At 33.4% G+C, this 17570-nt stretch overlaps 2 protein-coding genes across 2 annotated transcripts; both read left to right on the top strand.

Moving 5' to 3' along the window:
• The first annotated feature begins 454 nt into the window (after positions 1-454).
• On the top strand, positions 455-1736 carry LOC143563476 (SKP1-like protein 1A). Its single transcript, XM_077051038.1, has 2 exons — positions 455-814; positions 1214-1736. The coding sequence occupies exons 1-2, from the start codon at positions 536-538 to the stop codon at positions 1388-1390; spliced, it is 456 nt and encodes a 151-aa protein (XP_076907153.1). The 5' UTR covers positions 455-535; the 3' UTR covers positions 1391-1736.
• A 2055-nt stretch (positions 1737-3791) lies between these two features.
• LOC143563383 (SKP1-like protein 1A) lies at positions 3792-9128 on the top strand. The gene is made up of 2 exons (XM_077050961.1): positions 3792-4205; positions 8787-9128. The coding sequence occupies exons 1-2, from the start codon at positions 3930-3932 to the stop codon at positions 8964-8966; spliced, it is 456 nt and encodes a 151-aa protein (XP_076907076.1). The 5' UTR covers positions 3792-3929; the 3' UTR covers positions 8967-9128.
• The last annotated feature ends 8442 nt before the right edge of the window (positions 9129-17570 follow it).

Below are 17570 nucleotides of genomic sequence, written 5' to 3'. Positions count from 1 at the left end.
CCTGTGGACTCATTGGATCCAGGACCCATAACATGGGATCGGATCCGTGTTTCTTCACATATAACTATCTCTCTTCATCGTATGTGTTGGAGACACATTCTCTTCTTCGTTAGTATTTGTGTTACCATTTTCAATAACTATTGCCTCTCATTTCTTGTGTTCTTTAGTATGAATGCTGAGCATATATGACAAGTAACATTTGCTTCCTTCCAATCAAATGTCAAAACCTTGAAGGCGTAATCGTTCAACACTCAATATGTTGCGATCCAGATTCGGCGGATAAAATATAATGGGAATCATGTAACACTCATGAAGATCGACATTTAAGTTAATTTCACCCAAAACCCTTATAAACAAGAAATTATTCTAAAAAGATCAATTTAAGTTCACTTAATCTAGGTTTGAAACTTAGAATAAAGGTAAGGGGCTAACCTGAAACATCTTCAAAGATATTTATTTTTCACTATAAATTTTGCATCGAACAATTAGTGTGTCCGATTAATTAGGGTTTTCTTTGAAACTAAAATTTCTGGTGATGACTTCGTCAAAGACCATTGTGCTTAGGAGTTCCGACGGTGCTACGTTCGAGGTTGATGAGGCAGTGGCGTTGCACTCTCTGATGATCAAACACAGGATTGAAACTGGCGGTGCTGATAGTACCACCATCGATGTTCCTGAGGTCACTGGCAACACACTCTCAAAGGTCATTGAATACTGCAAGAAGCATGTTGAGGCACCAAATAGCGATGATCTGAAGTCGTTCGATACCGACTTTGTGAAGGTGGATCAGGCTGTTCTTTGTCATCTTGCGAAGGTGCGTTTTTTTCCACATTTTGTTATGTTTAATCATTTAAATTGGTACTTGCATTACATTTATGTTAATTGTAATGTTTTACTAAATTTAAATGTTAATAACGATTCTGTCTAGTTCGATTATTGTTCTAGTCAGCAGATTGATATTCACGTTTTGCTCAGTTATGTTTGTCTTGATCATGAATCGTTTGTTTATACTATTAACGAATGAATATGAACACATTCATTTTATTTTCTTAATAAGGAACAAACATGGACAAGAAAAAACTATTCGTTTGATTGGTTTTGTTTAAATCTTTTCTTCAATTATATATATATGAACAACCACAACATTGTTCAGTTTGTTTAATTTAGAGGTTTAATTACATCTTTATGGTTTTTCTATTTTCTTTTGTTTCAGGCTTCTTACTATATGAACATCAAGGGCCTACTCGATCTGTCCAGTAAAACAATTGCTGACATGTTCAAAGGCAAGACCGTTGAACAAATTCGTGAGACGTTCCACATCAAAAATGATTTCACTCCAGAAGAGGAAGAGGAATTGCGCAAGGAGAATTCATGGAATTTATTTGTTTAATTTAGTAGTTTTGGAATAGTATCTTTGTGTTACAAAGACCATGAACATCCATAATCTGGCTATTTGCATCATGTTGTGATCATTGTTTTTGCGTTTATTTTGGTTTGCGATTTTGTGTTGAATTTGTTAAGTGGAATATCGCTTTTGGTTTGGGGTCTAATAGTCTGCTCGGTACCCTTCCGACCTTGCCATTGCATCGGTTTTTCTGCCTCTTTTTTTTCTTGATTAAAAGATTAGTTGGTTTTGTTGCTGTGTTTGACGTTCACTTGGATATCCTGGTATGGTAGCGACTGAGTCAGATCTTATGGCATTCCAAATCAAACACGTAAAACAAAACATGTCATGAATAAGTCACCTTTAGTTTATCAAGTAACTTTATTTTATAAGCCACTGCATTGCTATTATTTAAAAAATGTCTTTATTCGCTTTCCATATTTCCTATTCGAGACTTTCAAATTCGCATTATTCCCAGTATGAAACTCCAATATCTGTCTTCTTTTGACTAAATAATTTTTTGTCTGTTGGTACAACTTTCAATCATCTTTTATCCAGACTATTTGGATGTTATTTGGGGCTTAAAATTGAATCCCACTCACCTCTATCCAACACTTTCTACTATGCATACAAAGCTTTGAAAGGCGACATTATGATAGTTGTTATACGAGAACTCTATTAATGACAAATGGTGATCCTAGCTAGTTTATTCAGCATCTATTACGCATGCCCTAAACATGTCTTCCAATGTTTGTATCGTCCTCTCACTTTGTCCATCCGTTTGAGGATGACAATTTGTGCTTAAGTTCACTGATGTCCCGATTTCTTTTGAGAGCTTTTCCAAAACCTTGAAATATACAGGCTGTCTCAGTTGGGCACTATGTTATCTGTTTTCTACCAAAAACTAAATGTTTGTCAGAGTTAAACGGCCATGTTTAGGTTGTTAGCCCGTTTGAATATATCACCCGCTTAAATTTAAAACAAAAAGTAAAAATTATTTGGTCATGCACTACAAGTACATAAGGTTTGGCGGTTTATCAACAACCGTGAAGCTGTTAATAACTCCTTCCTATAGCTGTATTAACCATAACTGTCATTCACTAACCTTCCTATAACTGTATTAACATATGTAACATACGTTATAGTTATAATGTACGATAATAACAATAATACAACAGCAAAGGTTAAGTTTGATACTAACCTTCAATCAACAAATCCTCCATTACCATATACATATAGCAATTTCATTCTCTGTGTATAATATATATTTAGCAGGATAGGACCCACAAAACTCACTGGTTTGTCTCGCCAATAACCCGCTAACCAATTGGATTATGTATAGGTACCAATCATTTCCCATTTTTTAAAAGTAGATTAATTTAAGGGATCATTTAGGTCATTCTAAATTAGTCAGCTGGTCAATTTAGACATACTCAAATTAGTCAATGGGCTAAGAAGGCAACTCTTGTAAACCTGACTTGCTTCTGGCCAAAATCCAATTTGACCCGACCATATTAATTTTTTCAAATGACCCGAATTCATTTTCCTTAGAATCTGTATTGATCAGAACACGTACTGACCCGCCACGAAACAAGTGGATCCGGTAACCAGTGTTTCCAAAGATGACGCTCTGTTGTAAACGGCTACACCAGCACGTTTTTTTGTCCGTGTTTTGGAGGAAGAAAGACTTTCGGCGCCGAATACAGTGTAAGACAAAACAAAAAGAACACATTTTTTTTATAATTTATTTGCAGTGAATAATGACATTTCAAACAATGAATATCCAAAGTAGTCCAACTGTTTGTTTAGGCTCATAACAAATCATTAACTGTTCCAAAGTTTTAATCCCAAAAACATAATTATCCAAAGCATATGTGGTAAGGCCGACCTTTCTTCTTCTGAAATGTTCCAAACAAAAACATTACAATTCATTAGTTTTTGGAGCATTCCATCATGAAATTTACTACACGAAACATCGATAAATTGTCTAATATGAAATTAGTGTTCACTATAGAAAATAAAACTCTATCTGCATATCATACCTGAGCTTCACAGCATACGATAGGCATCACACGGTCGTCGTTATATTCTTCAATATTTAGAGCATCTACAACAAGGGGGGTTTCCCCTTGTCCGGACCTACCTGGCAACATGGCCGACAAGCAAGAAACAAACTCTGTCGTTGTAGGCATCAAGTCCGTAGATCAAGTCTTTGTTTGCAAAACTGCACGACTTTATAAATAGAACAAAAGAGAGAAAGAGGGGTTTTTATTTGTCTTAAAAATCATGGTTAAATCTATAGATACAAACATTTATACGATTCCTAAAATTCTCTATATAAAAACCAGTTCTAATCTATCATTTAAATACCTTATTATAATACCACATTTTATTTATAAGTTTTTGGCAAGTCTTGACAGTTCAAACAAAGCTAAGGGGCCCAAATTAAACAATATCTTCTTCACTATAAATATACCACATCCAAGAAGCTTAGGGTGTCCGATTAATTAGGGTTTCCTCCTAAACTAAACTAATTCATTTGGTGATGTCGTCCTCAAAGACAATCGTGCTCAAGAGTTCAGATGGTGATACATTCGAGGTTGATCTGGCGGTGGCGATGAAGTCTCAAACAATCAAACAGATGATCGAAAATGGTGGTGCTGATACCACCATTGATCTTCCTCAGGTCACTGGCAACACACTTTCAAAGGTTATTGAGTATTGTAAGAAGCATGTAGAAGCATCCGATAACGTTGATTTTAAATTGTTTGATGCGGACTTTATGGATGTGGATCAGTCGGCTCTTCTTCATCTTACTGAGGTGCGTTTTTCAATAAGATTTTCTGTTGTATAAATTGCGTACCTGGAGGATGAATTCGATCAATGATGCAAACCTGTAATCATGATTTCAATCTTAGTTTCTTAAACAATTGCCTGGATTAATCTTTGAATCGTGAATCACTTTCAGATAAACCTATTTGCGGGTTACACACAATGATTTATCGGATAAGACAGAAATTCTCTGTAGATGAAATTGAACTTTGATGATTCTATGTGATGATGAAGAACCAGAGAGAAGTAACCGTCTTTCTGTTCTGTATATTCGATTGAGAGTTTTTTTTCATCAGGAAAATATCGATCAATTTATTTGATCAATTATCAGATGAGCCCAAATATTAATTAAGCCCACTTCACATACCACTTAAGCCCAAGTATACAAAGCCTAAATAACACTAACGTTATTTCCTCCATCAACAAGTTAATCCAATAACAATAAAATAACCAATAATCCTCCCCTATTTTAGTGATATCCATGATAACTTAACCATCGTCACAGAAACGCAAACGTATGCATAAATGTAAATGTCATACGGATTGAATTTTCATCTTAGTAAATTACACGATCAAAATATTCGAATATCGGGGTGCCCTATGGATTGAACCCTTGTTATCCATTTGAATACTTCAAGGCAAAATACACATACGTTTATAAATCCAAATTCCACTCGACACAATATTTTACTAGCATGTGTCCTAATCCTTCAAGGAATGTATCAAAGCTCAAGTCCACAGCTTTTTGAAGCGGCTAATCTTCATATTCTTATAGGTAGTTCATTATTCTCGCACCCGCACTGCAATTTATCAATGAACTATTAAGAAGTTATACTTCAACCTTCTTTATCTTGCGGTCCGAACACAAACCTTTGGATGTTTATGATATTGTGTTCCAATATCTCTATGACAAGCTTTCTGCATTGAATTCAGCATCTAACGTTGTATTAGATGGGAATTGGGTGTCTTGATATAGGATATTAAAGTATGGACTTTACCACCATCCCCATGACTGATATGTTCACGAGATCTCTTCCTAACTCTTTAGTTAGATCATCAGCCAAATTATACTCATATATTACAAACTCAACTGATATCACACCTTGTATTGTATAACATATAACCGTCTAGACTTTCCATTATACATTTGACATAGTCATCACTATCTCACCTGATAGATTTTGGTGATATCGGTTCGACCACAATGGAATTTTGTAATCACGGTTTCTTTGTCATTCAACCACTTTTATCAATTGTCGCAAATGCTAGAAACTCGATTTCCATTGTTAAGTGATGCAAATTCATTCCTTAATTACCTTTGAAATGAAACATTCTCCAAAAGAGAATACACATCCATAGTTAAGCAGTTTGCTTACTACTTGCTTGTTGAGCACTAGAATTACTAGTATATTTGCTCAAATTGGCCATAACATACACTATGTAAGTCTTTGTGTAATCATAGCATACATCAAATATCCAGTCAACTTTGAATACTCTAATTGTGAAATAGAATCACCTTGATTTGGCACAAACTTGATATTAGGATCAATATATAGGAGTGCTAACCGAAGAACAATCAAATTGGTTGAATTTCTTCAATACTTTCTCAATAATTAAATCGAGTCATCTATACCATAATTACTCTCTTTAATTACTATACCTAGGATAACATCAACCTCCCCCAGATCCTTTATATCAAAACTAGAAAATAATAATTTCTTTGTCTAATCAATCACTCAAATCTGAGTAAGATAACAAGGGATCAATCATTTCCTTCAAGATTCTATATTCTTTTGACTCCAAAATAATTCACGTGACCTAACCTGGCATGTCACAATATATACATATAGTCTACCCTACTTTGAAATGATTATGACATACAAACAGATTCAATAACAAATATAACATTAATATTTAATTTAAATACTCCAATACACAAATATCTGATTCCAACAAAGGTACTATGTTGAGATAAAATAAATTTATCTGACCCAATAACCTGCTTAAAACCAGAAATTGCTTATAACAACCCAGACAAGAGGTTCTTTTTAACCCCTAAAATATACAACACATAATCGAAAACATATGTTTTCCACAAGTAAATACAAGTCCTCAACCAGTTCAAATTCTTCAAACCATCTCAGATCCTTGCATATATGACTCATGTCACCTGAGTCTACCCACCATGCAAGCATGTCATCCTGTACATATTAGGAATAAGAAATAAACCACAAATAATTCTTCACCGAATTATTTATAAAACCATTAAACTTTTTGAGTCTAATAACAAATCAGAAGATCGAGTTCGTTTATTTCACACCCAACGGGTTTTCCCAACTTGTATACCTCTAATGGGCTTATATTACTTGGGTCGTGGCCCATCAATCCCATGTGTGTACCATCTGGACAACTATTTAAGCAAAATTCTATTTCATTCAAATTACAATATAAATTTGTTTCTTTGAATAAAAAAAAATCGGTTTTTGTGTTATACAAAATACTAACATGTCTCAACTGATTCGTTGAATCATCTACAAAACTCATAGGTTTTGTTAAATTTAAAGTAGAAATAGTAAATGTACCTTATGAAGCATTCAGATCTTTCGACCCACTTGATCCGCCACATTGGACTTGTTTCCACCCATGATCTTCCCTCGAAAGTCTTTTTTATTTATGTACGGGTTAAACTTACGCTTATATCCTATGAACTAGATAGATTTCCTGAATATCTTATCAAATTCAACCATATTAACGAAAGATGGAGCCACTTCTGGGTTTCACAATTTTCGACTTTTGCATACAGAAGCATGTTAACTTGCTTCTTCTCTAATTGTTTCCCTCGTTCGCACTTGAACCAATATCCAACTCAAAACAAAAGATATAGTTTCATTGTAATCAGAATCAAGTAAACAATAAACCTTGTCCCAATTTTGAATTAACAGAAAACAAAACCAATTTGTCTCTGTTATATGAGAATCCCCAAGAGAATTTTAGAAGCATGTGCAAGGTTATCAACATTCATCATTATCCAAAGACGGTTTTTAATTTCAAAATATCATCATATGAAGTATGAAAGACTTTTCCAAATGCCAATTAAATACAGTCACAAAACCTTTGATTTTAAAATTAGCATATAAATCTAATTTTAATTATCATGATCACAAACTTTTATCAAATACAGCTTTGAAGCCACATTAAGTTCTTTATTGTATTCACTACCTTTTGATCAAATTTAAATCAATTATCATGATCCCAATGTCATAACCAATTTGATTCTCACAAGAGTTACATTATTCCCTCTTAACAAAAGTGTTCTCCTCTTCTCCATGACTCAATTGAAAAGAAGGAATCACATCTATATGCAATTTTCTAGAAGAAAATGATCTACGTCTTTCTTAAAATTCCCACCATAACACATTATTACGGTTTCTATAAGATATTGAAGTCCAAACACATGAATAAATCGCACCACATGATACGAAACTATCAATTAAAACTACGAAATAAACAATAATAAAGAAATTTAGTTTTAACAATAAATAATAATAATATAAATTATTATTTCAATCACGGTTACATATAAAACTGAATCACTTCATAATCATGCAACAAGTGATGCACACTTATGGTTACGTTTTTCTCAAATTGATGGTTATCATCAAAAATCAAAAAGTTTGTGCAATTAGATTTTTAAAAATCAAAATTTATGAAACCAAGATAATCAGTCCCAGTTTGATCACTAATACTTGCGAAATAAAGTTAATTCACAACCCACATAACACTAAATTATTCACACTAAATTTCGTGAATCTAAATCTGAACACCCATTAAACCCTAAATAGGTTTATCTTTGTTGTATAAATTGCGTATCTGGAGGATGAATTCGATCAATGATGCAAACCTGTAATCATGATATCAATCTTAGTTTCTTAAACAATTGCCTGGATTAATCTCTGAATCATGAATCACTTTCAGATAAACCTATTTGCGGGTTACACGCAATGATTTATTGGAATAAGACATAAATTTTCTATAGATGGAATTGAACTTTGATGATTCTATGTGATGATGAAGAACCAGAGAGAAGTAACCGTCTTTCTGTTCTGTATATTCGATTGAGAGTTTATTTTTCATCAGGAAAATATCGATCAATTTATTTGATCAATTATCAGATGAGCCCAAATATTAATTAAGCTCACTTCACATACCACTTAAGCCCAAGTATACAAAGCCCAAATAACATTATTATTAAAAAAGCCCACACTCCCGCGTCACCTAACTCGTTTAATCTCTAACGTTATTTCCTCCATCGACAAGTTAATCCAATAACACTAAAATAACCAACATTTTCTTCAATTTGTTATGTTTAATTTGTTTTGTTAACGAATCGAACCTTTGGTTAGTGTTTACGGTTGTGAACCGCAGTCCTTTTCTTAACGAACAAATACGGACTTTGAATCTTTTGTTTGGTTAAATATAAACGAACATTTACAACCATTGTTCCGTTTATTTAGAGGTTTAATTATAATTCTATTATTATTTATATGGATGTTTTATGTTTTTGATTCAGGCTGCTCACTATCTGAGTATCGAGAGCCTTCTGGATCTTGCTGTTCAAACAATTGCCGACATGATCAAGGGAAAGACGTCTGAAGAAATTCGTGAGACGTTCAACATTAAGAATGATTTTACTCCAGAACAGCAGGAAGAAGTGAACAGGGAGAATGCCTGGTTTTTTAAGCAGGATTAAATTGTTTGTTTCGCGGTAGTATTGTTGTGTTATAAAAACTATGAACATCCTATCCTAGTATCCTGTATGTGGTTGGTTACATATTAGGGGTGTGCATCTTAAACTCTTGATGGTTTTAATAGTATTCAGTTTTTCTATTTCTTTTTACATAAACTGGTTATTTGCATTCTGTGATCATTGTTTTTTCATTTATTTGGTTATTGACATTGTCATGAATTTGTATATGGAATATCGATCAGTTTTGCTTTGTGGTATGAGTTTTGTACTGTGCATTTACAACAGTCTGCTCGGGACCCTTCCGACCTTGCCATTGTACCAAAGCAGCTGTTGATATGGTGCGGTTTCCTAACCTCTTTTTCTTCTTGTCTATAAGACTTGTCGGTTTTCGGTTTTGTAGCTGAGTTTGACGTTCACTTAAATATCCTCATATGGTAGCAACGGATCAGTTGGATCTTTTAAACTTTCCAAATTAAACACGTAAAACGTGTCTTTAATTAATCCTCTTAAAGTTATCAGGTAACTTTAACTCATAAGTTACCGCACTATTTAACTCTTTCCATTATTTCCAAAATGTCTTTATGTATCTTCGCTTTCCATATTTCCTTGTTAAGCTGAGACTTTCAAATCCGTGTGATCTCTATATGAAACTCCAATGTCTGTCTTCTCTTCTTCAAGTAGTTTATTGTTTGTTGATACAATATTCAATCCTTTTTTTTCTGGACTATATTGGATGATATTTGGGGCTGATAATTACTCACCTCTGTCGACTATCAAGCTATTCTACACTGTCTGCCATGGATACAAAGCTTTGAACGACGGCAGTATGGTAGTTGTTATACGTGTCAACAACAAATGGTGATCCTAGTTTCCTTCAACATTCCCTAGATATGTCCTCCATGTTTGTATCGTCTTCAAATTTTATCCATCTGTTTGAGGATGATAATCCGGGCTTAGATTCATTCATGTCCTCATTTCTTTATGAGAGTTTTTTCAAAAACTTTGTAGTAAACAAGCTATAATATCTCAATCAAGCACTGTGTCAAAGTTGAGAGTTCACTTTCTTAAATCATGGCTTTTGGTTTATGCACTGGGCTGGCGAAGGAATGGCCACACTTGCAGCTTTAAAAGTTTAAATATATTTGGGCATGCGTTATAAGTTTGGCGTTTATCGACAAGGCTAGCTGTTAATGTCTCCCTGCTACCTTAATTGTCATTAATTATTACTAACTAATACATATGTAATATACGTTATAATGTACCATAATAACAATAATACAACGGCTTAAGCTAAGTTTAATTTCATTCTATGTGTATATTATATTTATATAAAAATTGTAATTTTTATCTCTCAGTTAAAGGATGATTCATCTATGCAACTGTTGTGAAACATAAACCAGTTTTGAACAGAAAATCACCTAGGTGTTTGGACATGCGTTAGGGTCAAAATGTTGAGAATTAAAACAAAAATATCGCACATTTCTCGCATTTCACCACAGTGCATAATTTTCATAGCTATTTTATTTCACTCGTATTTTTGCATATACCACATTGCTACATTTTCATAGCAATTTTCACCATTCTTTTAAAAATAAAAGCAAAGCGAAAAGTATTTTACTGAATAGCAGTCACCCCACTTTTCAAGCAAACCATGTTGTCGGTTTCATCTTCACAATCGATGATTAATATTAATATAGGCAAAAGAATAATACTCCGTCTGTCCATTTGAAAGTGTCCACATTTCCTTTTTAGTTTGTCCCATTAGAAATGTCAACTTTCAAAATTTATTAACTAATTTTTAAGTCTACCCTTACACAAATCAATAATTCAAACTTTTTTAAATTTTGTCTTTTTATATATATCAAGGGCATTATAGTCATTTGTTAATCAAAAAGTACAATCATTAAAACATTCTTAAACTTTGTGTTTTTCATACTATGACACTTGTAGAGGGACGTAGGGAGTATCAATTATTTGGTAATTATTTGAAGAAAAGAGTTTTAAGCATGTTTTAGAATTAAGGACATGCACATAGTTTAATAAAAAGTTATGGAGGACTGGAGGAGGTTTGATCCCTCCCTAAACCTCATTAAAACCCAAAGTCGTAACCACCTTATATATTATTCAGGGGTTCACTCTGATTTTTCATATAAACGTTATACTAAGATTTTAAAACTCAGGGGTTCTTGTATACCTCTATCTTTGAACCTAGATCCGCCCCTGCAAAGTTCATATCCGTTGAAGCTCAAATTTCCAGTTTGTTTCTACTTCATTATTGGATCCAATTTTGTGCAGTGATGTTCGACCGAATTTTACTCTCGATTGTTCTATAACTGAATTGCTTGAGCCAAGTCTAAAAAGGAGATTTTGAATTCATTAGGTATTAAGCCAACTGATTTAGGGAAATAGTGCATTAGGTACTCCTTGTTAAGATTTGCTTGTGACTGATAGAAACATGATGCGATTAAAACTTTTGTACATTTTTTACAAAGTACAACTTATTAAGCAAGTGTTAAAGCACCTTAAAGTATAAAGAGTAGTAACTAATGTGGTCGTAAATGCATAGTTTTCTACTAGTGGCTCATCTTTTTCGGATGAATCGAACAATGATAAATTCAGTGTAAAGGGTAAACAGAAAATCACCGAAGTGTTTGGACATGCAGGGTCAAAATGTTGAGAACTAAAACGAAAAAAAAGTACATGTTCTATAATGTAAACCATTACAACTTCATTACAACCCGACTACATGCTCGCATGTTAACTCGTTTTACTCCTTTAGATAAATGGGCTACACAAGTCATGATGGCCTTGGGTTCACAACAAGAAATCGGACCTTTAATGGTGACGAATATAGTGGCGACTTCAAGCAATAGTGGTGGCCCGTCTTTTGGGGATTGGGCACTTTCTCCATAAATTTAACACATTTCTCCATAAATATCGCACATTTCATCACAGTGCATTTTCATAACTATTTTATACCATTTCACATATATATTTGCATATCTCACAACGCTACATTATCACATTCTTTAGAAAAGAAAAGCAAAGCTAAAAGTATTTCATTGATCACGTCTAACTTTTGTTGGAAATTTTTGGACAATTAATATTTATTAGTGTTTATTAGTAATAAATAAATTATTAATATGACCAAAGAAAAGAGATGAATGCGATATCGATACTATAAAGTGTATGTCGGAAATTTTTGGACAAATAATATTTATTAGTATTTGTTACTAATAAATAAATTATTAATATGTTCAAAGAGTAGAGATGAATGCGATATCGATACAATAAGTGTATAGTTGAGAACTTGAACATTGGTAAAAAGGGAAATGGGTTTGTCCCATAGAAAGTTTGAGAGTTGCCTTAGTATTTTTTGTTGTGGTTCGACCGGGTCATATAACAAGTGTCGTGATCTAAGCTAGTGGGTGACAAGTGTCGAACTAATTGGTGAGTTACAAGACACGTGTCGTGCAGGCATATGATATTGTTGCATGTGTGACACCTGTGGGACATGTGTCATCACCTACTTAATCTTTTGCCGAGTGCTGTGTGGGTAGCTCTGGATGTGACATGTGTCAGGCTGACTCATGACATGAAGTTTCTATAAATAGCAAGTCGAGGAGCTCATTTGGTGCACCGAAAACCCGGATCAGTCACATCATGTATACACACTTGACCCGGCCACACAACGCCAAACCAATTCTTGTTCTCAATTCCAACTCTCTTTCGATCCCGATCTCTCGTTACAAATAAAGTTCGGGTGCTAGGATAATCCGGCAGTACATACTGCTTCGGCTGTTGTACCCTGGGAAACAGACGGGCTTGCAGAGGTAGCCCGAAATCTGTTTTAAGGGACCTCTGTTTAACAGAATCCTCAGCCACAACTGGGAACCGAAGTTTGTTCAATTTTGCAGCTAGAATGGTGTAGATGTTTTCGGGTGATCAAGATGGGTTCACCAAGCGAAGGGGGGTACAAAAAGACATGACTCGAAGGTGGCGCTCGGGTCTCGGTCAACATAAGCTAGATGATGTGATTGTGTTCCCAGCCCAACATGACTCTGGTCCGACTCTAACTCATTGAAGGATGCTCAAGAATTGGCTATTAGAGCATAAGTTAAGGTCCTTGGTATGAATCAATATTTGTATATATGTTATAATTCGTGTTATTCTCGTTTAAATTTGTACAAGGTATATGTACTACAATTTCCCAAAATTATATAAAGAGACTATTTATTTGTTTTACTAATCTTATTTAATAAAATCGTGACCCATGTCTTACAATCTTAAAACAGAATTTAAACCTTCGCAAGATTGTTGTGACAATCATAAAACCATTTATAAAGGATATTGGGTTCACAAAAGTTAAAAATATTAATTGGATTTTTATAAATAAATGCTTTGGGAAAAGTTTTATGTAGTACATTTAAGTAAGATTTTGTGATTGGAATACAACACATAATCCGAATACCGTGATACAAAACCAGTAATATGATTCAACCGTTTGGAAATGATTTTTGTAATCGTATGTGCTCTAACTATAGTGTTAGAAACGGTTTTGTAAAGTTATGGGTTTAATAATTAAACCAATTTTGTGATTGTTTATGTCTAAAATAGAGTAGAAACGGTTCATGAATCACCCTACATTTTTAAAACGATTTGAAGTGGTTTTTAGTAAACCATTACTCTGTACAAATTTTGATACGCTGACGTGCATTAGATCAAGCTTAATTTATAATCAATATGTTTTTGTTAACGTTTTATCTTCTAGCATGCGGGTTAGAAATTGATTATAAATATTATGGACTAAATGACTCGTCTCCTAACATGTGTGTTAGAAATAATTATTTTGTAAATAATTTAGAACGTTTTTTTTAAACGTACGAGTTGGGTGATATAAACCAAAAAGCTATGACGCCTTTGTGAGAAACCAATGTTGTGTAAAGAATATGGTCCGTTTTCTAGCACTCGTATCGGAAATGATTCTTCTATAAAAGAGGTTTTCACAAACAGTAATTAATCTAACATATGTGTTAAATAAACCAAAGGTTTCAAAACGGTTTATTCGAAGCCGAGTCACTTCTAGCATGGGTGTTACAAATTATTATTTTGTATAATAATATGGCTATAATTTGTTTAATATTCTAACTAATGTGTTAGAATTATTATTTTGATAAATAATAAGTTTTAGACATTCATTTTTCTAATGAGCACTAGAAAATGTGGGTTTTAATAAACATATAGAGAAACCTTTGTGAACGTTTAATTCTCCTGATGAGTATGTTAGAAATTATTATTTTGGTAAAATAATAATAGTATATAGTTTATATATAACTAACGGTTTTAAACATTTGACTCTAGATGTTTAGACTTCTAACGAGTGTGTTAGAATGGGTTTATTGTTATAAACCACAATGATTTAAAAATGACTTGTGATCATTTATTATCTAATGAGCGGTTAGAAATGTGTTATTTTTATAAACCAAGTGATATGAAGTCGATAATTTTCTACCAAGTAACATGGACATGTGTTGTCTTTAATTAGGTAAACACTTAATTCTTACTGACAAGTTAGAAATGTGGTTTATTACAAACCATAATATCAAAAGTGTTTCATAACTTTTAGTTTTATAATATGTGTATTAGAAATAAAATAGTTTATTGTGAAACCGGGTATAAAATTTTGCAAACATATAGATATTTTGAAAGGAATAAAATATGCGTTTGAAAATATAAATGGTTCGTTGCTAATACGATAAGTGACATGTCGGGTAGACTATTGATTAGAAAACAACCTGGTGTTATTTTGAATAAATTAATTATCCAAATATTACTACTAGCGTGTAAAATATTATTCAACATGTTATTATGGCTGGACAGATTTTAACTGTTTAAAAATAACGTCTCGATATGCAATGAGGTGATGATGATATGACTTCATGGAGCTCTATTGAGGGAGTACCTCAAGAAAAACCACAATACAATATCATTGCGATGATCTTGGTCGAATGATGAAAGTGTCGAAGATAATAACACTTTGAGATTGATGTCTAGTTGTTGTCAATTTGTCCATTAGAATTTTTGTTAAAAAGAGTTGTACACATTATGTTGTAATTTCGGTTGTATTATTTTGTGTTCAATATCTTCGGATAACACGTGCAATTTTACAACGAAATAAATCAATGTGTATTATGAATTACAAAATGTTATTGCAAGTCCGTAACAAGGCATCAAATATCTAATTACGCCAAGTGCAAACATGGTGAGTGTATTGAGTAAAAATACATAAGAACGATATATGTCATTCAATGTTGAGAGCATCAACATAAAAATGCACAAGTGTGTTTTGATGATTATAAACATATGAAAGGAATATATGTTATTGCTGTCAATTAATATAATAAATTTTATGGTATTTATTATAATGTACAATAATGATGAACTTGTTGGTACATATATCACTATCAATATTATTTGAACTATGGTGGATGATTTGTTCCCTAGTTTAAGCATATGTAATCGTCATTTTGTTGAATGTCAATCTGAGTGATTTCATATCGACCATGACAATGATTGTAGATGAGTACCATTTATCTTGTTGTGATAAATATGTTCATCAAAGCGACTTGGATTATAGACTTATGTTTAAGTCTATACAAGTCAATGATTAATGCCTTGGAGGTTAATTGAAAACAAGTTATAACCTTAGCAAATGACATTAACTTTGGTGTTAAAAACGTTCTAAAAAAGAGGTTTCGGAACGGAAAATGAAATCGAATTATCTTGTCTAAACTAATAAATGAATGTTGGGAAGAGATAATGTGTTATCTCTTAAGGCTGTGAAGAATCAGAATGATGCATCTTCTGTTCACAGGCCTAAGTATTGTAGTCTAAGCATGCTAGACCTGTACTTGTTAATTATGGTTCTTGACGAAGACTAATTAAAGTTGAAAATTCATAACATACACAAGAATGACTATGTGTATAGACAAGTTAAAAGGAATTTCATTTATCTAAGGTAATAACATAACTCTTGAGGATCTTGAGTAGATCTCAACTTTCCAAGTTCTCCTAGATGCGACTAAGTTTGTGATAGTTTGTTAACTGTCATGTGATAAGGTTTAGCTTATACGCTAGCAAGCGTTCAAAACTTATGATAATATATGACTTGCTTTATTGTTAACATCAACGAATTCATTGATACAATGGCGTGGTATTGTTCAAATCATGAGTGTCGATGTATGATCATAAGTAAAGTTAAACAAACTATGTCAAAATACAGGAAATGTGAAGGATGGTAATTGAGATGATCTTTCAAAACGATGACGAAAGCAAAAGCCTTTCTTTAATTGAGATAATATCTCCTACCTGTGTAGAAAGGAAAAAGCTTTTCTTTATCTAGTCAGTAAGTTGGATAAAAGAAAAGAAAGTGCTTACTATGGTAATTAAAGGAAAGATATTTTCTTTATTCCATATGATGTTATCCAATAACACTTCAATGTGGGGGTGTCTTGCATTTAAACTTGGAATATTTGGCACTAAAGATTATTGCAAACATGTGACCTGGTCACACAACGGTCATAATGAGCTAATTTGGTGATTAGACTCGAGTGCCAATTGGTTGAAATTAGATTCTAGATAGATGTCTAATATTGGCATATTGAAGATGTGTTTACCTAGGAGTTGTGTTCTTCAAAAGACAATTGTTATAACAAGATTCATGGTGAATCTAAAGGTTTTGGTCTTAGAAGATATTAGTAGGCAATATTAACTTGGAAGTTAAGAACACATCATAACAACTCATCTTAATTGCGCATTTATCTTGTATTGACTTGACGAAGTCATATATAATGATTTTGGATCCAACAACCTTAGGGTTGATGAAAGATGGAGTTGTGGAATGAGACTAAAGCCCATGAATAAAGTGAGTGCAAAGGAAAACCTAACCTATGAGATTGGAGATCTCATGATCTAGGTTTAATAGGACAACCTAACTGCATGAACTAAGGGTGGTCACTGTGGGGGCATAGCTTGTGTATTAGTGGTCACATAAGTTAATATCTATATCCTCCTAAACAATAAATGGTGTTTAAATAAACATCCTAGTCCATTCATAAGACAGTCAGTGACAAAGGGGAGGCTAAGCATAAGATATGGTTAATGATATTGGGATCATAATAACCATTATGCTTTTAATGATTTGAAGGTCAAATCAACTATGTGATGGCTATGATATATGGATCATGGTAACCATAAAGATATGAGGATCAAATCACCTATGTGAGAGAGAAGTGGGGTCGCTTCAAATGGATTTGTGGGGGCGCAAATCCTAGAGCTCTCGCGGAACCAGGCTAGTGTTCCATGACCAAGAACAGACACGACAATGAGGGTTAACCAGACCAGGAAGAGTGTTGTGTGAAATGTAATAACGTCTACGTCAAAATGGGATTGGTTCAAGGACACCACGTCTACCAACCGCTAGGAGACTAAGTATGTTTCACAAGGGAAGGTTCAAGGCCAACGCTACCTATCCTGCAATGCTCAACCGCTGTAACTCTATTTGACCCGTGAGTGTACGAATCGATCTCCATTCTTGTGGGGATTGTT

Source organism: Bidens hawaiensis, unplaced genomic scaffold (assembly GCF_021521415.1).
Source record: "Bidens hawaiensis isolate Kalapana, Puna unplaced genomic scaffold, B.hawaiensis_p1.1 tig00000097_1, whole genome shotgun sequence".
Taxonomy (NCBI): Eukaryota; Viridiplantae; Streptophyta; class Magnoliopsida; order Asterales; family Asteraceae; genus Bidens; species Bidens hawaiensis.
This window is presented reverse-complemented; position numbering and strand designations above follow the sequence as displayed.